The 23,082-nt window shown below is 40.4% G+C and overlaps 1 protein-coding gene and 1 long non-coding RNA gene across 3 annotated transcripts; one reads left to right on the top strand and one right to left on the bottom strand.

Annotated features, from left to right (window-relative positions):
• LOC109840942 (ABC transporter G family member 39-like) lies at window positions 704-16,422 on the top strand. Its single transcript, XM_020409775.1, has 24 exons — window positions 704-754; window positions 959-1,247; window positions 1,342-1,551; window positions 1,632-1,716; window positions 1,791-1,950; window positions 2,038-2,114; window positions 2,671-2,721; window positions 9,074-9,164; window positions 9,269-9,570; window positions 9,930-10,211; window positions 10,298-10,614; window positions 10,710-10,870; window positions 10,945-11,048; window positions 11,113-11,275; window positions 11,370-11,480; window positions 11,567-11,697; window positions 11,779-12,111; window positions 13,545-13,835; window positions 13,963-14,046; window positions 14,142-14,275; window positions 14,399-14,626; window positions 14,736-14,907; window positions 15,760-16,014; window positions 16,095-16,422. The coding sequence occupies exons 1-24, from the start codon at window positions 733-735 to the stop codon at window positions 16,350-16,352; spliced, it is 4,311 nt and encodes a 1,436-aa protein (XP_020265364.1). The 5' UTR covers window positions 704-732; the 3' UTR covers window positions 16,353-16,422.
• LOC109840943 lies at window positions 11,381-22,952 on the bottom strand. Of its 2 annotated transcripts, none has more exons than XR_002247094.1 (3): window positions 22,712-22,952; window positions 21,562-22,451; window positions 11,381-11,463 (listed from the first exon to the last, which is right to left on the bottom strand). It is a non-coding gene; the product is annotated as an uncharacterized LOC109840943 (long non-coding RNA). The 2 variants fall into 2 exon arrangements; XR_002247093.1 differs by having other exon boundaries at window positions 21,562-21,860.

Genomic DNA, 23,082 nt, shown 5'->3' with positions numbered 1-23,082 from the left:
TCCTCTTGTGTGGCTATATTGTTGTGAATTATGATGTTGTATAATGAGCAGTTGGGATCTCCTTTGGTGCATAAAAAATTACAGACACGCGATATTCGTCTATTTAAATAATGAGCGGTTTGAAACCAGTTGTTCATTCAATAATAAGGAAAGTCAACTTCTAGCACGAAACTCCTCAACAACATGTATTATGGTTGCTACCTCATTTTGGTAGCAACTTTCATTTAAAAGCTACCTCATTTTGGTTATTATTATGTTCTGAATAACTCAAGACTTAAACCAAACCCCCCAACAGCACGTGAGTGGGGGTGCTCTGCTCACGCTTCAATCACCTGCTCTCATCGTCGCAGTGACATCGCTTGGAACATACGGACTAGTACATATGCCTCATGAAAGCTTGCTAAGATTACAAACCTCCATGTTATGAAAATTCCATATTCGTAGGACCCAAACAAACTGATCATAAAGCTGCAAGCTCTTTTCCATGTTATGAAAATTCCATATCCCTACTTTTTGCACCAACTTCTTGCATTTAATACTTCCGTCATAATTAAGCATCGGTCAGAAATGAAAGAAATAAAGAGAGGATGGGGAGGAAAAAAAAAAAAAGACGTGCACCCCCTAGGATTTTTTTTCAAAAAAAATACCAGTGGAGACAAAGTAGACTCCAAATGGATTTTTTAAAATTTAGGAGATGGAAGCATAAGATTGTTTTATAAGGAGGGGGAGCACATGTTTTTTTCCGGATCCGTTGGTAGAATCAATTATCTTCCTTCCTTCCTTTATTATTATTTTTTAATTTATATTTTTATTTATTTTTATTTTTTCAAACTTCCTTGTATCCCTTCGCTCCAGTCTTTGCCGACAAAAACAAGCCAAACCAATGCTTTCCATTGAGATGAGATGACTCCCAAATCAATCAATATTCTGAATTTTTATCCGTTTGTCTAATCGGAAGGTTTCTTGTCGATGGATGGGAGCAGCATGCCATGGCGAAGCGCAAGTGCTCGCAGAGATGTATTCTCTCAATCGTCAAGATACGAAGAAGACGAGGAGGCCCTCAAGTGGGCTGCCCTTGAAAGACTACCAACATTCAACCGTGTTCGGAAGGGGATCAACGAAGGGAGAGAGATTGATGTCGCAGAGCTCGGTATTGGAGATAAGAAGAAGCTCATGGAGAGGCTTGTTCGAGTTGCAGAGGAGGACAATGAGAGGTTCTTGCTCAAGCTCAAGAACCGACTGGACCGGTAAGGTTACTAGATTTTATGTAGGATAAATTTACGCTTTTATGCATGCGCTCGTTATTGCTGATTTGCTTCTGGTTGTTTTGTTGTCTTGAAGTGTTGGGATTGAGAATCCGACAATTGAGGTTAGATTCGAGAATCTGGATGTCGTCGCAGAAGCTTATGTTGGAGATAGAGGAGTCCCTACTGCGCTCAATTTCTTTAGGAACAATATCGAGGGATTGCTTAACGCTCTGCATATTATTCCAAGTCGAAAGAGGCCGGTAGGCATCCTGCACGATATCAGTGGAATCATCAAGCCCAGCAGGTGAAAAATGGATCTTGAAAAATCAAAAAATTACATGAATATATGTTATGTTTTCTTGCTGAACTCGAACTCTTTTGCAGAATGACCATGCTTTTAGGACCTCCTGGCTCTGGAAAGACAACTTTGCTTCTGGCTTTGGCAGGAAAACTAAACCCTGAACTGAAGGTAAGTAACTCACTTTCAGGGAAGTTGAAAACTGAATTTATCGATGATTGCTAACATTTTCTTGTCGGATTCAGGTTTCTGGGGAAGTGACTTACAATGGGCATGGGATGAACGAGTTTGTGCCTCAGAGGACATCGGCTTATATAAGTCAGCATGATCTGCATATAGGCGAGATGACTGTGAGAGAGACATTGGCTTTCTCTGCAAGATGTCAGGGGGTTGGAACTCGATACGGTAAGTTTCTGCTAGCTGAGCTTAGCTTGAAAGTCAGTTTCTTTTTCCTCCAAGCAGGATTCAGTATGTTTTCGTGATGAACTCCAGAAATGTTGACTGAGCTATCGAGGCGAGAGAAGGCGGCAAACATCAGGCCAGATCCTGATATTGATATGTTCATGAAGGTACAATCACCAACTATAAGATTTCACTATTATGGATCAAAATTTTTGGTACTATGTTGCTATTACTGCAGTCTCTAGAAAAAAGATGCAAAAGGAAAGAAAAATCATAAAGATCGCAGTATTTACCTGACCGTATGAAGTTTGAATCAAAATAAGAAAGTAAAGGATTGAAAACAGAGTTGTGGTTAAATGCTGAACAAAACCTGGAAAGCATAAGTTTAAGCTTAGATCCTCTAAGAAAATTAGTGCCACGTCTTTGCATATAAGAGTATCCGACACAATAAATGAGGTTCGTCTTTAAAGAAAAGAAAAGGGGGGAAAAACTGTGATAAATCCAACAATTTCAATCACCTGATCATCATCAGACGACCATGAGGCTCAACAACAAATTTTCACAGAAATAAAGTGCTCTTACTTATCATTCAAAAGATAAGAGCTCTCTAATAAACCAACCAATATCTGTTCATAACCAACAACTTCCTTTTGACATGGCCATTTCGATGAATTAATATAGTTGAACATTTGCTTAATCTTTACTCTTTCTAATTCTACGCAGGCAACTTCACTAGAAGGACAGGAGACTGTAGTCACAGACTACATTCTGAAGGTAAATCATTGAACATATGATCTTTTTCTCTTGCACACAACATATCGGAATTCTGAAGCAAACAACTTTTTTCTTGGTAAGTGAAGTGAATTTCACTAATGATGACAGTAGGTACATTTTTCACTCAGGCATACCTCAGTGAATCCAAGAACCACTCAAACAGGATTCACAAAAACACCACATATAAAGTTTTGTACCTCAGAAACACCTTAATTCAAATGAATATACTACTGATAAGTCCTCATAAAAGGTACATAACACAATGAGAAGGGATATTAGAACGACTTTATTAAAAAAATGATCGATAGATTCGACACTTTCAGGAAAATGTCGGCAAAGAAGACATTTATTTTGATGTACAATCCCCATTCTTTCCAATCTATCTTGTGTCAACAATCTAAGATATGATAATGTGTCAAATCGGTTTCACCCATTTAATCAACAGATAATCCTTCTTACATTGCGCTTTCCAAATAACTTTGGGTAAGGAAGCCACATACCAACCTTCAACATGATATATAAGCCCATCCAATCCACCTGATCTATTCGGTTTGCACATATCCACCCAAGAAATCAAAGCCATTTTCTGATTTCAATCCCTTCCCTGCCAAATATACTTTCTACAAGCAGAATCAATAGACCTCAACACTGCTTTCGGTAAACGAAACCCACTAGTACAAAAACTTGCACCCCAAATAACACTGATTTCAGCAAGTAATCCTACCAGCATAGGATAACTTTTTAGCAGATCAACTATGAATCCTTGATAAAGTTTTATCTGTTAGTCTAAGTGTGTAGACCCAAAGCTGCAATCGAAAAGACGAAGAAAACAGTCAGAAGACTGTGCGGTCGACCGCAGTGGCAGAGCCGGTCGACCGCGTGCACTGCAGGAGACTGAGAAGAAGTTTTCGCTCTGGTCGGTCGACCGGCGTGGCCGCTGCGGTCGACCGCAAATGTGCACAGGACCCTGTAAACAGATTTTTCTCTGGCCGGTCGACCGGCCTTGGCACGGCGGTCGACCGCGAAAGCCATGGCAGAGGAAAGCAAATCAAAGATTGAGAAGTTCGACGGATCGGATTTCGCCTACTGGAAGTCGCAGATGGAGGACTATCTGTACCAGATGGACTTGTATCGCCCACTTCTGGGCAAAGAAAAGGGAAAGAAGACGACGGAGTCAGATGGTGATTGGGAGGTACTGGATAGGAAGGCTCTAGGGCAAATCCGGTTGTCGCTCGCCAAATCAGTAGCCCACAATATTCTGAAGGAGAAGACGACGGTGGGGCTTATGGAAGCGCTCGCGAAGATGTACGAGCAACCGTCGGCAGCAAACAAGGTGCATCTAGTCAAAACTCTTTTCAACCTCAAGATGGCAGAAGGACGGTCCTTCACGATGCACCTCAGCGAGTTCAACACGATTGTTGATCAACTTATCTCCGTGGACATCACGTTCGATGACGAAGTGCAGGCCCTTCTACTACTATCGCAGTTGCCGGATAGTTGGGCAGGTTGTGTGACGGCAATCAGCAATTCGGCGGGGAAAGAGAAGTTGAAGCTGAATGAGGTTGTTAGCATGATTCTATCCGAGGAGGTTAGAAGAAAATCGTCCGAATCAGAAGGTTCAGGTTCAGCCCTAAGTTTCGAGCAGAGAGGCAGAAGCCAGAAGAAAGGGAACCAGAACAGGAATCGGTCGAAATCAGTGAAGAAGAGGCCGAACTCGAAGGTTAGGTCTATCAAAGGGAGGTGTTGGAACTGCGGCCAGGAGGGCCATATGTCTTCGGTCTGTAAAGCACCAAAGAAGGATGCGGGTGAGCAGGAGGCTCATATCGTGCAGGATGCCTTGATCCTTGCTATGGATAGCGATTCTGATTCTTGGGTCATCGACTCAGGAGCTTCTTTCCACGCCACTGCTAATAGGAAACTACTTCAGAACTATGTAGCAGGGGACTTTGGTAAAGTATACTTGGGGGACAATGAACCTTGCAATATTGTTGGAAAGGGCGACGTTCAGATACAGATAAAGGGCTCTAAGTGGAACTTGAAGAACGTGAGACACGTGCCGAAGCTGAAGAGGAATCTTGTTTCGGTGGGACAGCTTGGAGCAGAAGGCTACGTTTCGACATTCACCGGGGATTCGTGGAGAATCTCCAACGGTACGATGATTGTTGCCCGAGGCAATAAAACAGGAACTCTCTACCTCACTTCACATGCGAGTGACACCCTCGCAATTGCAGCTGGCAAGGAGAGTACAGATCTGTGGCACAATAGGCTGGGGCACATGAGCGAGAAAGGGATGAAAATTCTACATTCACAAGGAAAGCTAACCGGGATCGACACCGTGGAAGTCGGGGTTTGTGAAGACTGCATCTTTGGGAAGCAGAAGAGGGTTAGTTTCCAGAAGGGTGGAAGGCCACCTAAGGCTCAGAAGCTAGAGTTGATTCATACAGATGTATGGGGCCCAGCCAGTGTGTCTTGGCTGTTCGAGATACTACGTCACCTTTATCGACGATCACTCGAGGAAGGTGTGGGTTTACTTCATGAAGCACAAGTCAGAGGTGTTCGAGATCTTCAAGAAGTGGAAGGCCATGGTCGAGAACGAGACAGAACTGAAGGTGAAGTGCTTGAGATCAGATAATGGTGGAGAATACGAGCTGGAGGAGTTCAAGAGGTTCTGTGCTACGAATGGGATTCGCTTAGAGAGGACTACTCCAGGGACGCCGCAGCAGAACGGCATTGCAGAGAGGATGAACAGGACCTTGACAGAGCGTGCGCGGAGCATGCGATTACATGCAGGTCTGCCTAAGACATTTTGGGCGGATGCGGTACATACAGCAGCTTACCTTATTAATCACGGGCCATCAGTTCCATTAGATTTTGGGATTCCAGAGGAGGTTTGGAGTGGAAAGAAGATAAATCTCTCACACTTGCGGGTATTTGGTTGCGTGGCTTATGTTCATATCAGTGACCATGTCAGGGACAAGCTAGAAGCTAAGTCACAGAAGTGCACATTCATTGGATACGGCATTGATGAGTTCGGGTATCGCCTTTGGGATGAGAAGAACAGGAAGATCATCAGGAGCCGGGATGTGATATTCAATGAGGAGGTGATGTACAAGGACAGGGACAATGCCAAGGATAGCCAAAGCAGTGGGAGCAGCACTACGGATACAGGTGGATCCGAGTACATGGATATAGAGGAACTTCCAGATAGGGGTGATGATGTTTGTTCTGAAAACCAAATCCCAAATACCTCTCGTCACTTGATTATCTACTCTTAACAGATAGCGGAGAGCCGGAGTGTTATGAAGAGGCAGTGCAAGTGAGTGAATCTCAGCAGTGGGAGCATGCGATGCAGGAGGAGATGGATTCTCTACTCACTAATGAGACATGGGAGTTAGCCCAGCTACCTGCACAGAAGAAAGCCTTGCACAATAAATGGGTCTACCGGGTCAAGCAGGAGAGTGATGGAAGCAAGAGATTCAAGGCCAGATTAGTAGTGAAAGGGTTTCAACAGCGGGAAGGAGTGGACTACACGGAGATATTTTCCCCTGTTGTGAAACTCACAACCATCAGAGTGGTGTTGAGTTTGGTAGCTGCAGAAGACCTCTTCCTTGAGCAGTTAGATGTGAAGACTGCCTTTCTTCATGGTGACTTGGATGAAGAAATCTACATGAAGCAGCCTGTTGGCTTCATTGAAGAAGGAAAGGAAGAGATGGTGTGCAAGCTCAAGAAGAGCTTATATGGTTTGAAACAGGCTCCGAGACAGTGGTATAAGAAGTTTGATAACTTCATGCAGAACAATGGCTACAGAAGATGCAATTCGGATCATTGCTGTTATTTCAAAAGGTTCGAGTCCAGCTTCATTATTTTGTTATTATATGTTGATGACATGTTGGTAGCAGGACCGTGTTTAGAAGAGATAAACAGTTTGAAGAGGCAGCTAGCAAAGGAATTTGCAATGAAGGATCTGGGTGCAGCGAAGCAGATTCTAGGGATGCGAATCAGTAGGGATGAAGCTGAAGGGACATTGAGTTTGAGCCAAGCTGAATACATTGAGAAGGTACTTCAGAGGTTCAACATGCAGAATGCTAAAGTTGTTAGCACACCCCTTGGAAGTCAGTTCAAGTTATCTGAGGAGCAATCGCCTAAGACAGATGCAGATAGAGAGCATATGAGCAGGGTGCCATATTCTTCAGCCATTGGGAGTCTCATGTACGCGATGGTTTGCACGAGGCCGGACATCGCCCATGCAGTGGGAGTTGTGAGCAGATTTGCAAGCAATCCAGGAAAGCAGCATTGGGAGGCCGTAAAGTGGATAATGCGGTACTTGAGGGGAACAACGAACAAGCCACTATGTTTCAGGAGGAAGGAGTTGGTGCTGCAGGGATACGTGGATGCGGACTTCGCCGGTGATCATGATACGAGGCGAAGCACCACGGGGTATGTTTATACCTTAGCGTCGACAGCAGTGAGCTGGGTCTCACGTCTGCAGAAGATTGTGACTTTGTCTACAACCGAGGCTGAGTATGTCGCGGTGACTGAAGCAAGCAAGGAGATGATCTGGTTGAACGGGTGCTTGGAAGAGTTGGATCTGAAGCAAGGGAGAGGAGTTCTTTATTGTGATAGCCAGAGCGCTATACATCTTGCCAAGAATCCAGTATATCATGCCAGAACGAAGCACATCGACGTTAAATACCATTTTATACGCTCGCTGATCGAGGACGGAAAGTTGCACTTAATGAAGATTTTGGGGAGTCAAAATCCGGCGGACATGTTGACGAAGGCAGTCACCATTGAGAAACTGGAGTTGTGCGCAACTTCAGTTGGCCTTCACGAGTAGAAGACGAAGGCGGAGCCACACTACGAGGATCGGCGCGATCGTCGGGATGTTGATTGAAGAAAGAATTTTTCGGGGGAAAAGATACATGCGAAGAAGGGGAGAGTTCGGGTGAGCTCGTTGATGACGCTTTGGTCTCCAAGTGGGAGATTGTTAGTCTAAGTGTGTAGACCCAAAGCTGCAATCGAAAAGACGAAGAAAACAGTCAGAAGACTGTGCGGTCGACCGCAGTGGCAGAGCCGGTCGACCGCGTGCACTGCAGGAGACTGAGAAGAAGTTTTCGCTCTGGCCGGTCGACCGGCATGGTCGCTGCGGTCGACCGATATCGTGCACAAGACCCTGTAGGATTTCGTCGTTCTGACCGGTCGACCGACCTTGGCAAAGCGGTCGACCGTGACGCAGATTCGCTGTTTCCTATTTTATCTAGGAATCCTGTTCTGCTGGGGTTTGTTATAAATACCCAAACGTTTCTAGGGTTTGTAAGGACATCAAAAAGAGCTTTTTGGCTGCTAAGAGAGAGAGAATCTCAGAGAGATTTACCCCTTGTTTGAGAGCTTGTATTTTCTTCTTCAATTAATAGAAAGATTGTGTGGTGTGGCTCCCGAGGACGTAGGCACGTTGCCGAACCTCGTTAAATCTGTGTGTTCGTCTCTTTTACTGTTTTTTACAAGGTTAGATCTTTATTTGTGGTTTATTCCTACTTTCCTACTTTCAACACAAGGTCCGGAAGGGCAAGGGTTCGATTGATTGTTTCGAATCCCCAACATTATCGGACATTGATATTTACACAGTTTTCTGCGGCAGAACAAGGTACTCAGCACGGAGCTTACCTTCTACAAAACCAGAATCAGATAGAATCTCCAGTTAATAGTTTCATCCATTTACCCAAAAAGATACTTAGTCGAGAAGCATTAGCAACCAATGCAGAAGCTTGAGAAAAAGTGCATAAGCCGTTGATATAAAAACTGAGCTGAAATTCTATCAGACCCGGCAAAGAGAAGAAGATCAACTGCAAGATCGAGTAATCCCCAGTTTATAACAGTTTAGATGAAAGTCGAAATTACCCCAACTAAGTAACTTAGTAACCTCCTTAACTATCTAGACAAATACTCCACACAAAAAACAAACAGATAAGGTGATATAGGTGCCCTTGTCTCAGTCCTCTCTTGCCCTAAAAATACCAATTAAACTCACCATTATAGAATAGAGAAAACTGTGCAGTAGAGACACATAGCATCAATCAAGTAGCAAACTGTTTAGAGAAGAGAAGATCCTCCAAAACTTGCTCCAAAAATTTCCAATGCAATAAATTATAAGCCTTCCTTGTATCAACTTTCAAAAGCAAACTTAAATTTTATAAATAGAGCATTAATCACTAAAACTATATAAATTGCAAGATCAGAAATAATGTCACCAAGGATCTAATCTTGACCGATGTCCTAAAAATGTAGACAATGTATTGCCTTTCATGTTGCACACCACTAGTTCTTGGTACATTTCTTTCCTAAAAAATTGCAGATCTTGGGATTGGATATCTGTGCTGATACCATGGTTGGAGACAATATGTTTAGGGGTATCTCTGGAGGGCAAAAGAAGAGAGTAACAACAGGTCAAATTCTCGAAGCAAAGAGCAACTGAATCATAATTTTCTAATTTCTATGTGTTTGTTTCAAGTAATATGCTCATCTATATATTAAAAAAACTCGTTTACAGGCGAAATGCTTGTTGGACCATCACGGGCACTCTTCATGGACGAGATATCCACAGGGCTCGACAGCTCCACCACATACCAAATTGTGAACTCTCTTAGACAATCTATTCACATCCTCGGTGGCACTGCACTTATAGCTTTGCTTCAGCCAGCTCCTGAGACCTATGACCTCTTTGATGACATAGTTCTCCTCTCAGAAGGGCAGATTGTGTATCAGGGTCCCCGTGAACATATCGTGGAGTTTTTTGAATCTATGGGCTTCAAATGTCCAGAGAGGAAAGGTGTTGCTGACTTCTTGCAGGAAGTGAGTATTGAACTTATAGTCTGCAGAAATAATGTTCTTTTAAAGCAACTGATAATAGGGCTAATTACGGCTAGACGCCCTATGCAATCGCCCAATTGCTGACCCCGTGTAGTTCTGTTGTTGCAGATAGATACCACCCTCATAGAGAAATTTATTTTTTGACAACTAGACCTTTTGAGTGTAAAAGAGTAAAAATATTTCACTCAGGGAGTCCATCCACATTTGGGCAGTAGTACAGGGGTCTATTCACAACAATAGAACTACAAGGGATCCATCTGCAATTGGGCAAAATTATGGGGGATCTGTTTGTAAGTAACCTTGAAAATTTCCTGAACATCATCCGAAACCAATATCCATAGGTGACATCCAAGAAAGATCAACAGCAATACTGGGCGCATAGTGATGAGCCATATCGTTTTATCCCAGTCAAGGATTTTGCAGATGCCTTCCATTCATTCCATGTTGGCCGTAGACTGGCAGGAGAACTCAGCAGCCCTTTTGAGAGGAGCAAGAACCATCCTGCCGCTTTAACAACCACAAGATATGGCATCAACAAGATGGAGCTTCTGAAAGCATGCTTCGCAAGAGAGTATTTGCTGATGAAGAGGAACTCATTCGTTTACTTCTTCAAACTGTCCCAGGTCGGTACTTAACCAGACTTCAGTGGTGATCCTAAAATTTTTCTACAGTTGTGCAATTTACGTGCTCTCTTCTTCTATGTGCTTAGCTTGTATTGATTTCATTTATCGCGATGACGGTCTTCTTGCGTACGAAGATGCACCACAACAATGTTAGTGATGGACTAATCTATCTCGGGGCATTGTTTACTGGTCTCATCACTCATCTTCTCAACGGATTTGCTGAGCTAGCAATGAGCATAGCGAAGCTTCCAGTTTTCTATAAGCAAAGAGATCTTCTTTTGTTTCCACCATGGGCATATGCCCTACCTACATGGATCCTGAAAATCCCAATTTCATTTATTGAATGTGGTGTCTATGTAGCATTGACTTACTATGTCATCGGCTTTGACCCGAGTGTCAATAGGTGAGATTGCATATAACTTGAAGTCACTTTGAAGTTCACAATGGTATTTCTAAACAGTGCGACTCAAATTTCTTGTTCTTCCCCCCTTACTGCAGATTGTTTAGGCAATTCTTCCTGTATGCATTGATTAGCCAAGTGGCTTCTGGACTCTTCCGGCTAATTGCGGCAACTGGAAGAACAATGGTTATTGCAAACACATATGGTTCATTTGTTCAGCTGGTACTTATGGTACTGGGTGGCTTCATTATTTCACGAAGTATGGACTCACTGACACAGATACTCTTTAGAGACAAAAGTTCTATGTATAACTTAAACCTTATCTTTCTGTAGACAATATCAGAAAATGGTGGATCTGGGGTTATTGGGCATCACCCTTGATGTATGCACAGAATGCCATAGCAGTAAATGAGTTTCTGGGAAAGAAATGGGATCATGTAAGCATTCTTGCATCACTGGCCTCAACTGTGATAGGTTAATAATCTTGATTGTACGGTGTAGGTGGTCAATGCAACGGCAAGTAACCAAACATTGGGAGTCCAAATCATAGAGTCTCGTGGTTTGTTTGCAGAAGCAAAGTGGTATTGGGTTGGTGTCAGTGCTTTGTTTGGATATATTCTGGCCTTTAATGTCCTCTTCATTCTCGCTCTTAAGTATCTCAACCGTGAGTCATCTCCAAAATCAATCTACCTTTGCTTACTATACATTTACATGTTTAATATAAAAAAAAAACTTAATCATCATATGTCCTGCTGCAGCGATAGGAGAAGGCCAAGCAGTAATTTCCGAGGAGACTTTAAAGGAGAAGAATGCTAACAGAACAGGGAAATTATCGGCCCTTGGAAAAAATTCCTGCAGCAGATCAGAAAGTGAGCTACAATCAAATAGCTGAAGTTCAACATATCATATAGTACTTTATGAAATTCAACTAAAACAATAATTTGCATGATTACAGGAACAAGAGGCGGAGCAGGGACAAAAATAGAAACTATTCAATATCAAAACAAGGAGAAGGGAATGGTGCTCCCATTTGCACCTCTTTCAATAGATTTTGATAATGTCAGATACTCGGTGGACATGCCCCAGGTAAACCCAACATTCAAATCTGTAATCAAATTGTTTACTAAGGGAAATCATAACCATAATTGAATTTAATTAAATTCACAGGAAATGAGAGTTCAAAGTGTGTCCGAGGACAGATTAATGCTATTGAAGGGTGTCAGTGGTGCTTTCAGACCTGGAGTTCTTACTGCACTGATGGGAGTCAGTGGAGCTGGTAAGACTACTCTGATGGATGTCTTGGCTGGAAGGAAGACCGGTGGATATATAGCAGGAAACATTACTATATCTGGTTATTCAAAGAATCAAGAAACATTTGCTCGGATATCAGGATACTGTGAACAAAATGACATACACTCGCCTCATGTTACCGTCTATGAGTCCCTCATCTACTCTGCATGGCTTCGGCTACCTTCTGAAGTTGATCCTAAGACAGGAAAGGTGTGTAAGAGCATGTTTGGAAACTTAGTCAAAGTAGATTATAATCCACCTTTTGAGTTATAATCCACTTTGCATGTTAGCTAACCACATTTTGTATGGATTATTTTGGATTATAATCCACCAAAAGATAACCCATCATGTTTTCAGTCACTTTCATCCCTACTCCCAGTTTTAAGAATTTTTGGTCATTTTAACAGAACACACATGGATTATAAACCACCCATTTACCAAATACCTAAAGTTTTAAGCGAACGGGTTGAGCAGATTATAACCCACGCGGATTATAACCTAGGATTGTCAAACATTTATACATATAGACAATAACAGAAAACAAGCATATACATAATATATAACAGTAATACAATACAAGTAATCAGCTTGAGCTACCAAAATTTGTTAAAGAAATATCATAACTTGTATATCTACAATAAGATGATATAATGTTGTTAACAAGTTTTGAGAAGTTAAAAAGTACAAATTTTCTTATTTTTTGTATTGTGCTTGTTTGGTTCAAAACAAGAAAATTACTCATAACTTTTGGGAAAATAGCAACATTTTCTATAATTTATAGAAATGTAACCAAACACCCCCAACTTTATAGAAAAGTGAGAACTTGATAGAAAAGTGTTAATGAGTTTTATTATTTAAATAATGAATGCGTCAGATTTCCAAGAGATTTCCGCCCATTAGAAGGAAATCAATTTCTATAAATTTTGGTACTTTTCTATACTTTACAGAAAACATTTCTGTAAATCTTTTTTGAGCCAAACACAGTTTGTGGAAATCTATAGAAAACTCTTAATTACAGAAATGCCATTGTTTGTTCTTTTTGAGAAAACATTTCTCAAAAACAATGCAACCAAACACCCCCTAAGGTTAAGCCTGATGTAATAAGTGATAAAAAAGGCAAAATCAATTTTTTCAGTCAAACGTTTACATTTAAATGCATATGTTTATTGGTGAGAGTTTTAAGGAAAAAATGAATGATATTTCAAAAAATTCCTTGCCTCTTAATGTTCATTATATACTAACCTCAGTGTTCATTATATATTAGTATTGATTATAGATATATAGATAAGTATTATTCTATAAAAACTTAGAACTTTATTTTATTCTTCTTACAATTTGAAATAAATGTGCATGTAATTATTGATTCCTAATTTTTCATGTCCATGAATCCTATGGAATGTTATTGAAGGAAAAGAAAGAAAGAATTTTATGGAATGTTCTTGAAGAAAAGGAAAGAGAATGAAAAGGAAAAAAGAAAAACATTCCTTTGTAAAGTTACTTTTTCTTGCCTATTCATCTGTAGTAGAAATGAGAAGGTGTCCTCCTGTCATCCAAAATTTTCCATGCCCTCACTATGTTCTTTATATATTAGTATAGATGCTTGGTGTTTCCTTCAATTTAACATGTAATAATGATGGTTTTAGATGTTCGTTGAGGAGGTTATGGAACTGGTTGAGTTGACTCCATTGAGGGATGCATTGGTTGGGTTGCCTGGTGTTAGTGGGTTGTCAACTGAACAACGCAAGCGTCTTACGATTGCTGTTGAGCTTGTTGCCAACCCTTCAATAATTTTCTTAGATGAACCAACCTCCGGACTTGATGCCCGAGCAGCAGCTATTGTTATGAGAACAGTCAGGAACACAGTTGATACAGGAAGAACAGTTGTGTGCACGATTCACCAACCAAGCATCGATATTTTTGAAGCATTTGATGAGGTAAAAGATAAAATTAACGGAAGCAAATTTCTTATGGAGCTGATATTTTGATGCATGACCTTTGATTTATTAACCAAGAAGTTGGTCTACTAATTTGACTTACTAATGGGATTCAACAAATTCACAGCTCTTCCTACTGAAACGAGGAGGAGAAGAAATATATGTAGGACCTCTCGGGCACAACTCATGTGATCTAATCAGTTATTTTGAGGTAATATGTAACAAAAGACGCACAGTTTCATCAAATTTATTTTCTATCTCAAATTTGACATGAAAGTCCATGACGTGAACTTGTGTTTTGTCCAGGCAGTCAATGGAGTTAGCAAGATTAAAGATGGATACAATCCTGCAACATGGATGTTGGAGGTCACTACCATGGCACAAGAAGAAATTTTGGGGGTCAATTTCGCTGAAGTGTACAAAAACTCAGATTTATTCAGGTATCTAAAACTCATAACTTATCAGACATAGATTCCCTTCAATGAGGCAGAAAATAGGGCTGTTATTTAAATTCATGATTCAATTGACTAACCAATAGAAATAACTTGAGGCAAATTTTGCAGAAGGAATAAGGCTTTGATTAGTGAATTGAGGACTCCTCCCCCTGGTTCAAAGGATCTATATTTTCCCACAAAGTTTTCACAGTCGTTCTTCATGCAATGCGTCGCTTGCTTCTGGAAACAATACAAATCTTACTGGCGCAATCCATCATACACAGCAATTAGGATGTTCTTCACAACAGTCCTTGCATTTATGTTTGGGACGATCTTCTGGAATCTTGGATCCAAGAAGTATATCAGTAACCAAGCATCTTCATATTATATATCAACTATCATTTTCATGTCAGATTTTGAAACTCTTAAGCGTTATTAATGTGAACATATCTATAATACTTTACAGGACCACCATGCAAGGTCTCTTCAATGCCTTGGGTTCAATATATTCTGGGGTTGTGTTCATCGGAATACAGAATTCTCAGACTGTACAGCCCGTTGTCGATGTTGAAAGAACAGTGTTCTACCGAGAAAAGGCTGCTGGAATGTACTCACCAATACCATATGCAGTTGCACAGGTAAACTACTAATGTCATTTACCGGTCTGAGGAAACTATTGTGCCTTATCACTACCATGTGACTTTTTCATCAAATTTGTCTCAGAAGGATGATACCAAACGATACACTCCCTAATTTGGCATAAACCAAATCTCCTTATAGGTTCTCAACCTGACACTTACTTTGATGTATTACTGGTACAAGAATTATAATATGCAAAACACTTTTAAAAAATTGGCATAAACCAATAACATAAACGGGACTATAAATAGATCCAACCTTAGCTTTAAGTCTTTGGGTTGTTTGGCAACCTAATAGAAATCAAGACAACCCAGTTTTATTTTTTAACCAGGCCATAATTGCACCAGGTAGGGGGTGGTTCGATTCTAGCCTGGTTAAGAGGCTGAAAAATAAACTAAAATAAGTTGAGCCAGCTCTAGTCCTACTTTTCCCAAACATAAAGCTATATTAAAACCAGACTAAGTTTGAACCTAGCCCAGTTTTAGTGGTTAGCCAAACGGGCCCTTTAAGTTCATGCAAATTAGAGTGGCATCTAAAGCTGCTAGATTTCATCCATGCAGCTGGAGAAAATGTTTTAGATAGTGCTCCATAATTTCCAACTAGAAAGTAAGTTGGTCTGATACCAGGATTAACTTATTTTATCTCGCCTTTTTGTTAAGCTTAGTTGCACTTATATACCATATTACCATATGCTTTACCCAGGGTTGCACTTGTAAATCCTCACTTGTTTGTTGTTGTACTTAAATACCCTATTATTTCATTCCGTTAACCATGACAGATGCCGTTAAAAAAGTCATTTGGACCAAACTGCCTTACAATTTTAGTTAGTAACTGAAATCTCTTTCTTGTAGGTTGCCGTTGAGGTTCCATATGCTCTTTTCCAGTCTGTACTCTACTGCATTCTTGTCTATTTGATGATAAACTTTGACTGGACTGCAGCAAAATTCTTGTGGTACACGTTCTTCACATTCTGCAGTTTCCTATACTTCACCTACTATGGGATGATGGCGGTTGCTCTCACTCCTAATTCGGATATTGCTTCAGTTGTTGCTGCCGCATTCTATTTTATATGGAATCTCTTTGCAGGCTTCATTATTCCTCGACCCGTAGGTTTCCAAAAACCAAAAGCATTGTTCTGGTTACACTTTCTAATTTTACTAAGAATATATCACATTACTGAATGCAGAGGATACCTGTATGGTGGAGATGGTACTACTGGGCTTGCCCGGTATCTTGGTCTTTATACGGTCTGTGTGTGTCACAATATGGGGATGATAACAACATGCTGGAGAATGGTCAAACAGTGAAGGAATTTCTTAAGAGTTATTTTGGATATAGGCATGACTTCTTGGGTGAGGTTAGCGCTGCAGTGATTGGATTTACTGTACTCTTTGCTTTTGTGTTTGCTTACGGAATCAAATTTTGTAACTTCCAAAAGAGATGATGTCGTCCATCTTTTTGTTTTTTCACTTTGGTCCATTATATGTGGGGAACAAGATTATTATAATTCATTATAGACGTTTATCTTCTATTCTTCTCTAAGGTATGTAACTGTTGGGATAATTTAAACACAAAACCAGAAAATAGAACAATCACAAACACACAATGTTTACGTGGTTCGATCAAATTGATCTACGTCCACGGCAAGAGAGGACTTAATTTTATTTCTCTCAGAGTTTCAACACTTGTACAAAATTTTAAGAGCTCACTCCTGGGTTGATAACACACTGAGAGTTTTAAGAAAGAATGAGATCTCTCTTCAAATCAACAGGGGCCCACATCAATATTGTCTTTCTTTACCCGAAGTGATCAATGACAACGACCTTCCACAAAATTTCTTTTGCAGCCGCAATTGTTGAACAGAGTTGATTTGAGAAGTGAAAAGAGGTGACTTGATAATGACTCGACAGCGACCTCCAATAATAACCCGAAGTCAGACTTTGTGTTCTCAAAACAAAATTGGTCCCGTGATGTTTGGCCAAATTCAAGCCATTATCAACAATCTCCACCTTGGATTGAATTTTCAAACATCAAGAAGTTGAATATTCATCATAAACACAGCTTACGTGAGAGTTCACTTCATAATAGAACAAGTGAAACTCGACCCCCTCTTGCAAATAATGCCCCAAACAGGGGCCACTTAACAAGTACGAATGCCTCCCAAATTCAAGCAGTGCTTGAACTTGAAGGCCGGGATCGGTTTCGTCAACATGTCAGCTAGGTTGTCTGCAGTACCAATCTTTTTCATCGTGATGTTTTTTTCAGCAGTTACCTCACGAATGAAATGATATCTGACATCAATATGTTTTGTCCTCTCATGATGTACTGAGTTTTTACTTAGATGTATTGCGCTCTGATTATCGTAAATCCAAGTTTCCTTACGAGATTTCTCAACCAAATGACCTCTTTTACCGTTTCTGCTGCTGCCATGTATTCTGCCTCTGTAATGGACAAAGCAACTGTCGACTGTAGAGTCAATCTCCAACTAATAGATGAGCCAGAAAGAGTAAAAAGATAACCAGTCAAAGATCTTCTTTTATCGAGATCACCTGTATAGTCAGAATTCACAAAACCTACAACTAAGGTTCCCAAAGTACTGTTATCAAAAACTAAATCCAAATCTGAGGTACCCCTGAGATACCGAAGAATCTACTTCACTGCTTTCTAATGTGCCTTCCCTGATTGAGCCATGTATCTGCTCACTATACTGACTACCTGGGCAATGTCTGGACGAGTGCAAATCATAGCATACATAATGCTACCCACTGCATTAGAGTATGGAACTCGGGACATCTTCTTCTTCTTGTTCTCACTTGTAGGTGAATCTGAAGCCGAGAGCCTAAAGTGAGGAGCCAAAGGAGTAACGGGCTTGGCCCTCTTCATCCCAAAGCGTTCAAGCACCTTTTCAATATAACTCTTCTGTGAGAGATATAATGTTCCAGCTTTTCTGTCCCTCCTGATCTCCATGCCTAAGATCTTCTTTGTTGTACCAAGATCTTTTATCTCAAACTCATCATTGAGTTATTTTTTTCAAAATAAGAATATGCGATATGTTATTAGCAGCAATAAGTATGTCATCAACATATAATAGAAGATAAATAAAAGAATCATCTCCTAGATGCATGTAGTACACACAACTATCATAAATACTTCTTGAGTACCCATGACTAAGCATAAAACTATCAAACCTCTTGTACCATTGTCTGGGAGATTGCTTCAGGCCATACAAAGATTTTTTCAATCTGCAAACTTGATCTTCTTTACCTTCTACGAAGCATCCCTTTGACTGAGACATGTAGATAGTCTCCTCAAGTTCGTCATGCAAAAATGCAGTCTTCACATCATGCTTCTCAAGCTCCAGATCAAATAGAATAACTATGGTAAGCAATACATGGATGGAGGTATGCTTTACAACCGGAGAGAACACTTCATCATAGTCAATTCCCTCCTTTTGTCTATAACCCTTAGCTACCAACCGTGCTTTGAATCTAGCATCTTCAACCCCTGGGATCCCTTCTTTCTTCTTAAAAATCCACTTGCATCCAATTGCCCTTTTTCCCTTGGGTAATTGCACCAAATCCCAAGTCTGATTCTTGTAAAGTGACTCGAGTTCTTCTGTCATAGCTGTGGCCCAACTTCCAGATTCTTCGCATGAGACAGCTTCAGTAAAGTTTAATGGCTCTTGAATACACATCTCTTCAGCTGTCATGAGAGCATACACCACTAAATCAACATGTGCATATCTTTGAGGAGGTCTGATCTGTCTCCTCTCTCTGCCAGTGGCTATGGAATAAGATTCTTCATTCTCAGCATCATCATCATCTGAGCTTGAATCATGTTGCTCTTCTATAACTGTAGGAGCAATTTTTATAGATAACTTTTGAGAAGTCTCTCCCTCGAGCTCCACCTGAAGCTCCATCTTATCCATGGTTTTTTTTACATTTTCTGTAGACTCAACAAAAATCTTCCCATGATCAAGCATATATCTTTCATTAAAAATAGCATCTCTACTAATAATAAATTTAGGAGAATCAGGTTCAAGACTCCACAAACGATAGCCTTTAACGCTATCAGCATAACCAATAAATATGTATTTTTTAGCTCTAGGCTCAAGCTTACTTTCTCTAACATGATAGTAAGCGGGGCATCCAAATACCTTTAAATTTGAATAGTCATTTGGTTTACCTGACCATACCTCATTTGGAGTCTTGTGTTCAATGGCGATAGAAGGAGACCGGTTTATCAAGTAACAAGCTGTGTTGACAGCTTCAGCCTAGAAGTCTTTATCCAACCCAAAGTTTGAGAACATATACCTAGCTCTCCATCAACGTTCTATTCATGCGTTCTGCCACCCCGTTTTGCTGAGGAGTGTGTCTGAGCGTGCGATGTCGTACGATCCCAGAATTTGAACAGAACTGATTGAACTCACCACTGCAGAACTCTAGGCCATTATCTGTTCGGAGACGTTTAATATTCTTTTCATTTCAACAAGTATTTTCCACTTCTTGAAAGTTTTGAACACCTCACGTTTGCCCCTGAGAAAGTAAACCCAAACTTTCCTAAAAAAATCATCAATAAATGTCAGAAAATAAAGAACACCACATTTGGATGGAACCTAAGCAGGTCCCCACAAATCTGAATGGATGTAGTCGAGAGTGCCCTTCGTCGTATGTGAGCCAGTCGAGAAGCTGACACGAGTTTGCTTCCCAAACACACAATGCTCACAGAAATCCAGTGATGATATATGGTCACCACAGATTAAGCCACGTTTATTCAAAATAGCCATCCCCTTCTCACTCATGTGGCCTAAGCGCATGTGCCACAACTGAGTAGTGTCCCTATCAGCATCAGAGGACACACCTGCAGAGCCTGTCACCGTACTGCCTTAGAGAACATAAAGACTGTTCACCTTATAACCTTTCATCACAACCAATGAATCCTTAGTAACTCTAAGAGCTCCACCTTCACCAGTGTAAGAACACCCAATAGAATCCAAAGAACTCAAAAAAAATCAGATTTTTCTTTAAATCCGGGATGTGTCTCACATCTAATAAAGTTCTCACTATCCCATCGTGACACCGGATGTGAACTGTACCAATACCAACTGTCTTGCAAACTGCATTGTTGCCCATCAAAACTGATCCACCACTTATAGATCTGTAAGTAGTGAACCAATCTTTATATGGACACATATGATAAGACGCACCCGTATCCAAGATCCATTCTCTATCTTAACGGTCATCCAAGGGACAAACTGTAAGAACCGTCTCAGCAACAACAGCAGTATCAGCCTTTGCCGTATTAGCTGAATCTGAGGTTTCATCACGCTGGTTGTCTTTCTTCTTTAGAGCATAGCATTCTGACTTGTAATGCTCTTTCTTGTGACAATAGAAACACTCCATATTTTTCTTGTTTTGGGCTGACCTGGACTTTGAACGATTTCTGGATTGCCCTTTATCACCATCTCTAGTCTTCATTCTACCTCTGGCTAGCAGACCATCAGCCTGCCTATCGGTACATCTCCCATTCAACTTTGTTCTTAACTCAGCAGAATTCAAAGAGGCCTTTACATCCTCAAGACTTATGGATTCTCTTCCATACAACATAGAGTTAATAAAGTTTTCATAAGAGTCAAGCAAGGAACACAACACGATGAGAGATTGGTCTTCATCATCAAGATTAAGATCCAGGTTTTTCATATACAAGACAATTTTATTAAATTCATCAAGGTGTTCCTGAATGGGTGTACCTTCCTTCACCTTCAATGTGTATAGCCGTTGCTTCAGGTATAATCTCATAGTAAGAGATTTCTTCAAGTAAAGACTTTCGAGCTTTGACCACAACCCCGCTGTCGTTTCCTCATCGGTAACTTCACGAAGCACATTGTCGGATAGTGACAATTGCAAGGCGCCGTGAGCCTTTTCGTCCATCTCTTCGATCTCGGCACTAGTTATATTTTCTGGATATTTATCATCGATAGCTTTAATTGTGCCTTCACGTCGCAACAAAGTCTTCATCTTTATCCTCCATAGACCGAAATTGTTTTGGCCATCGAAGATCGACACCGAAAACTTCACAGAAGCCATTGTGGAGGATTGAAAGCTGTCCTAGAACCGAGAATCTCTGATATCAATTGTTGGGATAATTTAAACACAAAACCAGAAAATAGAACAATCACAAACACACAATGTTTACGTGGTTCGATCAAATTGATCTATGTCCACGGCAAGAGGGGGCTTAATTTTATTTCTCTCTGAGTTTCAACACTTGTACAAAATTTTGAGAGCTCACTCCTGGGTTGATAAATGATAACACACTGAGAGTTTTAAGGGAGAATGAGATCTCTCTTCAAATCAACAGGGGCCCACATCAATATTGTCTTTCTTTACCCGAAGTGATCAATGACAACGACCTTCCACAAAATTTCTTCTGCAGCCGCAATTGTTGAACAGAGTTGATTTGAGAAGTGAAAATAGGTGACTTGATAATGACTAGACATCGACCTCCAATAATAACCCGAAGTCAGACTTTGTGTTCTCAAAACAAAATTGGTCCCGTGATGTTTGGCCAAATTCAAGCCATTATCAACAGTAACTCTATTAGCTTGAATTGAATGAACAAATCTGTAATTATTTCCATACATAAATAAGTACCTGCAATGGAGAGTTTCAATCTTTTGGCCCCCTTTGTTGCTACAATATCTTTTGGAAAGAGGAATCAAACACTGAATCATGAAACTTAAGATGAGAAGAAACTTGCTTGGAGAATCAAAGGATGGGTAATTCCAGCAATGCGACAACTGAACATAACAACTTCCAGCAGAATCCCCAACACGATAATATCCTTCCCGTATCAAGTATGTGCAACTTCTCCTCAAAAGTCCTAATGCTTTCTGGAAACATCAGTGAACCTGGCCGAATGTGGGAACTTAGGTAGGTGATGTATCATCCCACTGCCATATCCCTCAAAAGTTTACATTAGAATGAAAATTGACAATGAATCATCATTTATATTGTATACATGCTAGGAAAGATTAACAAGTTTATAGGCAGGTTCAGTCACTACAAACAAAGTCAGCAAATAAATATGTTGCATCATACCAACTACTTACAGGAATTAACATCGAAAAACTCGGGTAAGGGAAAAACAAGAAGCTGATGCAGAGGACAATAATTTCCAGTTAAAGCATAAGAACTGTTACCTACACCTGTATACTCCAATACAAGAGTATAACTATTTGCATACTACTGAATTTGTGTTCATTTCAACAAGAACTATATCAAGTGATCCTGGAGTGTTGGGATCACAAACCCGATGATCAAGTTCGAGTTCCAGAACTTGGGTATTGATGCACCAGCTTTATTTGGGACATGTGGAGCCTCTAGGCCTTTCAACTTCATAGCTAACAAGATTGTTAGTGACTCGATGCTGGCTAATCATTCTTTAAATATATTTTGTGAGAATTGAATCAACAATGTGCTTGTTTCAAGAAGAAGCTGCAAGATGTGAAGAAAGTCACCGCTTTCTTCTAAATCAAGAGAAGCTGCAAGCTAAATGACATCAGCTGAATCATCATTAAGATGTGAAGAAATTAAATTTAGACATTGTATGCATTTCACTACCAAAATGGAGAAATACGTTGAGCCTATCCATTGAGGACAAGTCCCACGTGCACAACGAATAACACAATTATGATGCGAGCAAATGTTTTGAATGCCTCCTTAAGTACAAAATTGAGATGCGCTCGTCATCAGTTGAGAAAATTGGACGTTGATCAATAAACAGAAGGGGGACGATACTTACCAGTGAAGGCGGCCGCACGTGAGGAGCAAACAGAAGAGGGCTGTAATTAAATTGGTCATTTATTTTTTCCCAACAAAAAGAAATTGAATCTTCCTTTTGCTCCAATTAGGGGCGAAAACCAATTTTCGGGAGAAAAGAAAAACTATTTGCTATCTTCTCCGTTCTTCTTCTCAGACTGAAATTAGGGTTTCTTTGAAAATTTACCCCTCGATTTGGTAGCACGTGTTAGAATATAGCATCATAATCCTGGAGCGTTGTCATAATTTTCGGAGTTTTTGATATATTAGTTAGAGATTTTCACATTGTATTAGGGGGTCGTCATAACTTCAGAGTTTTGATATAGTAGTTAGATCTGTCCAAACGGACGGCTT

The sequence above is a fragment of the Asparagus officinalis genome, chromosome 5 (assembly GCF_001876935.1).
Source record: "Asparagus officinalis chromosome 5, Aspof.V1, whole genome shotgun sequence".
Taxonomy (NCBI): Eukaryota; Viridiplantae; Streptophyta; class Magnoliopsida; order Asparagales; family Asparagaceae; genus Asparagus; species Asparagus officinalis.
Note: the sequence above shows the minus strand (reverse complement) of the source record. Positions and strands in the feature narration are given on the sequence as shown.

Excerpts from the sequence above, each read along its gene's own strand:
- LOC109840942 (XM_020409775.1), top strand. The coding sequence starts at position 733 with ATGTTTTTTTCCGGATCCGTTG. Across the intron at positions 1,552-1,631 it reads GGAATCATCAAGCCCAGCAG|AATGACCATGCTTTTAGGAC; the intron begins GTGAAAAATGGA and ends ACTCTTTTGCAG. Across the intron at positions 10,871-10,944 it reads TGGCTTCATTATTTCACGAA|ACAATATCAGAAAATGGTGG; the intron begins GTATGGACTCAC and ends ATCTTTCTGTAG.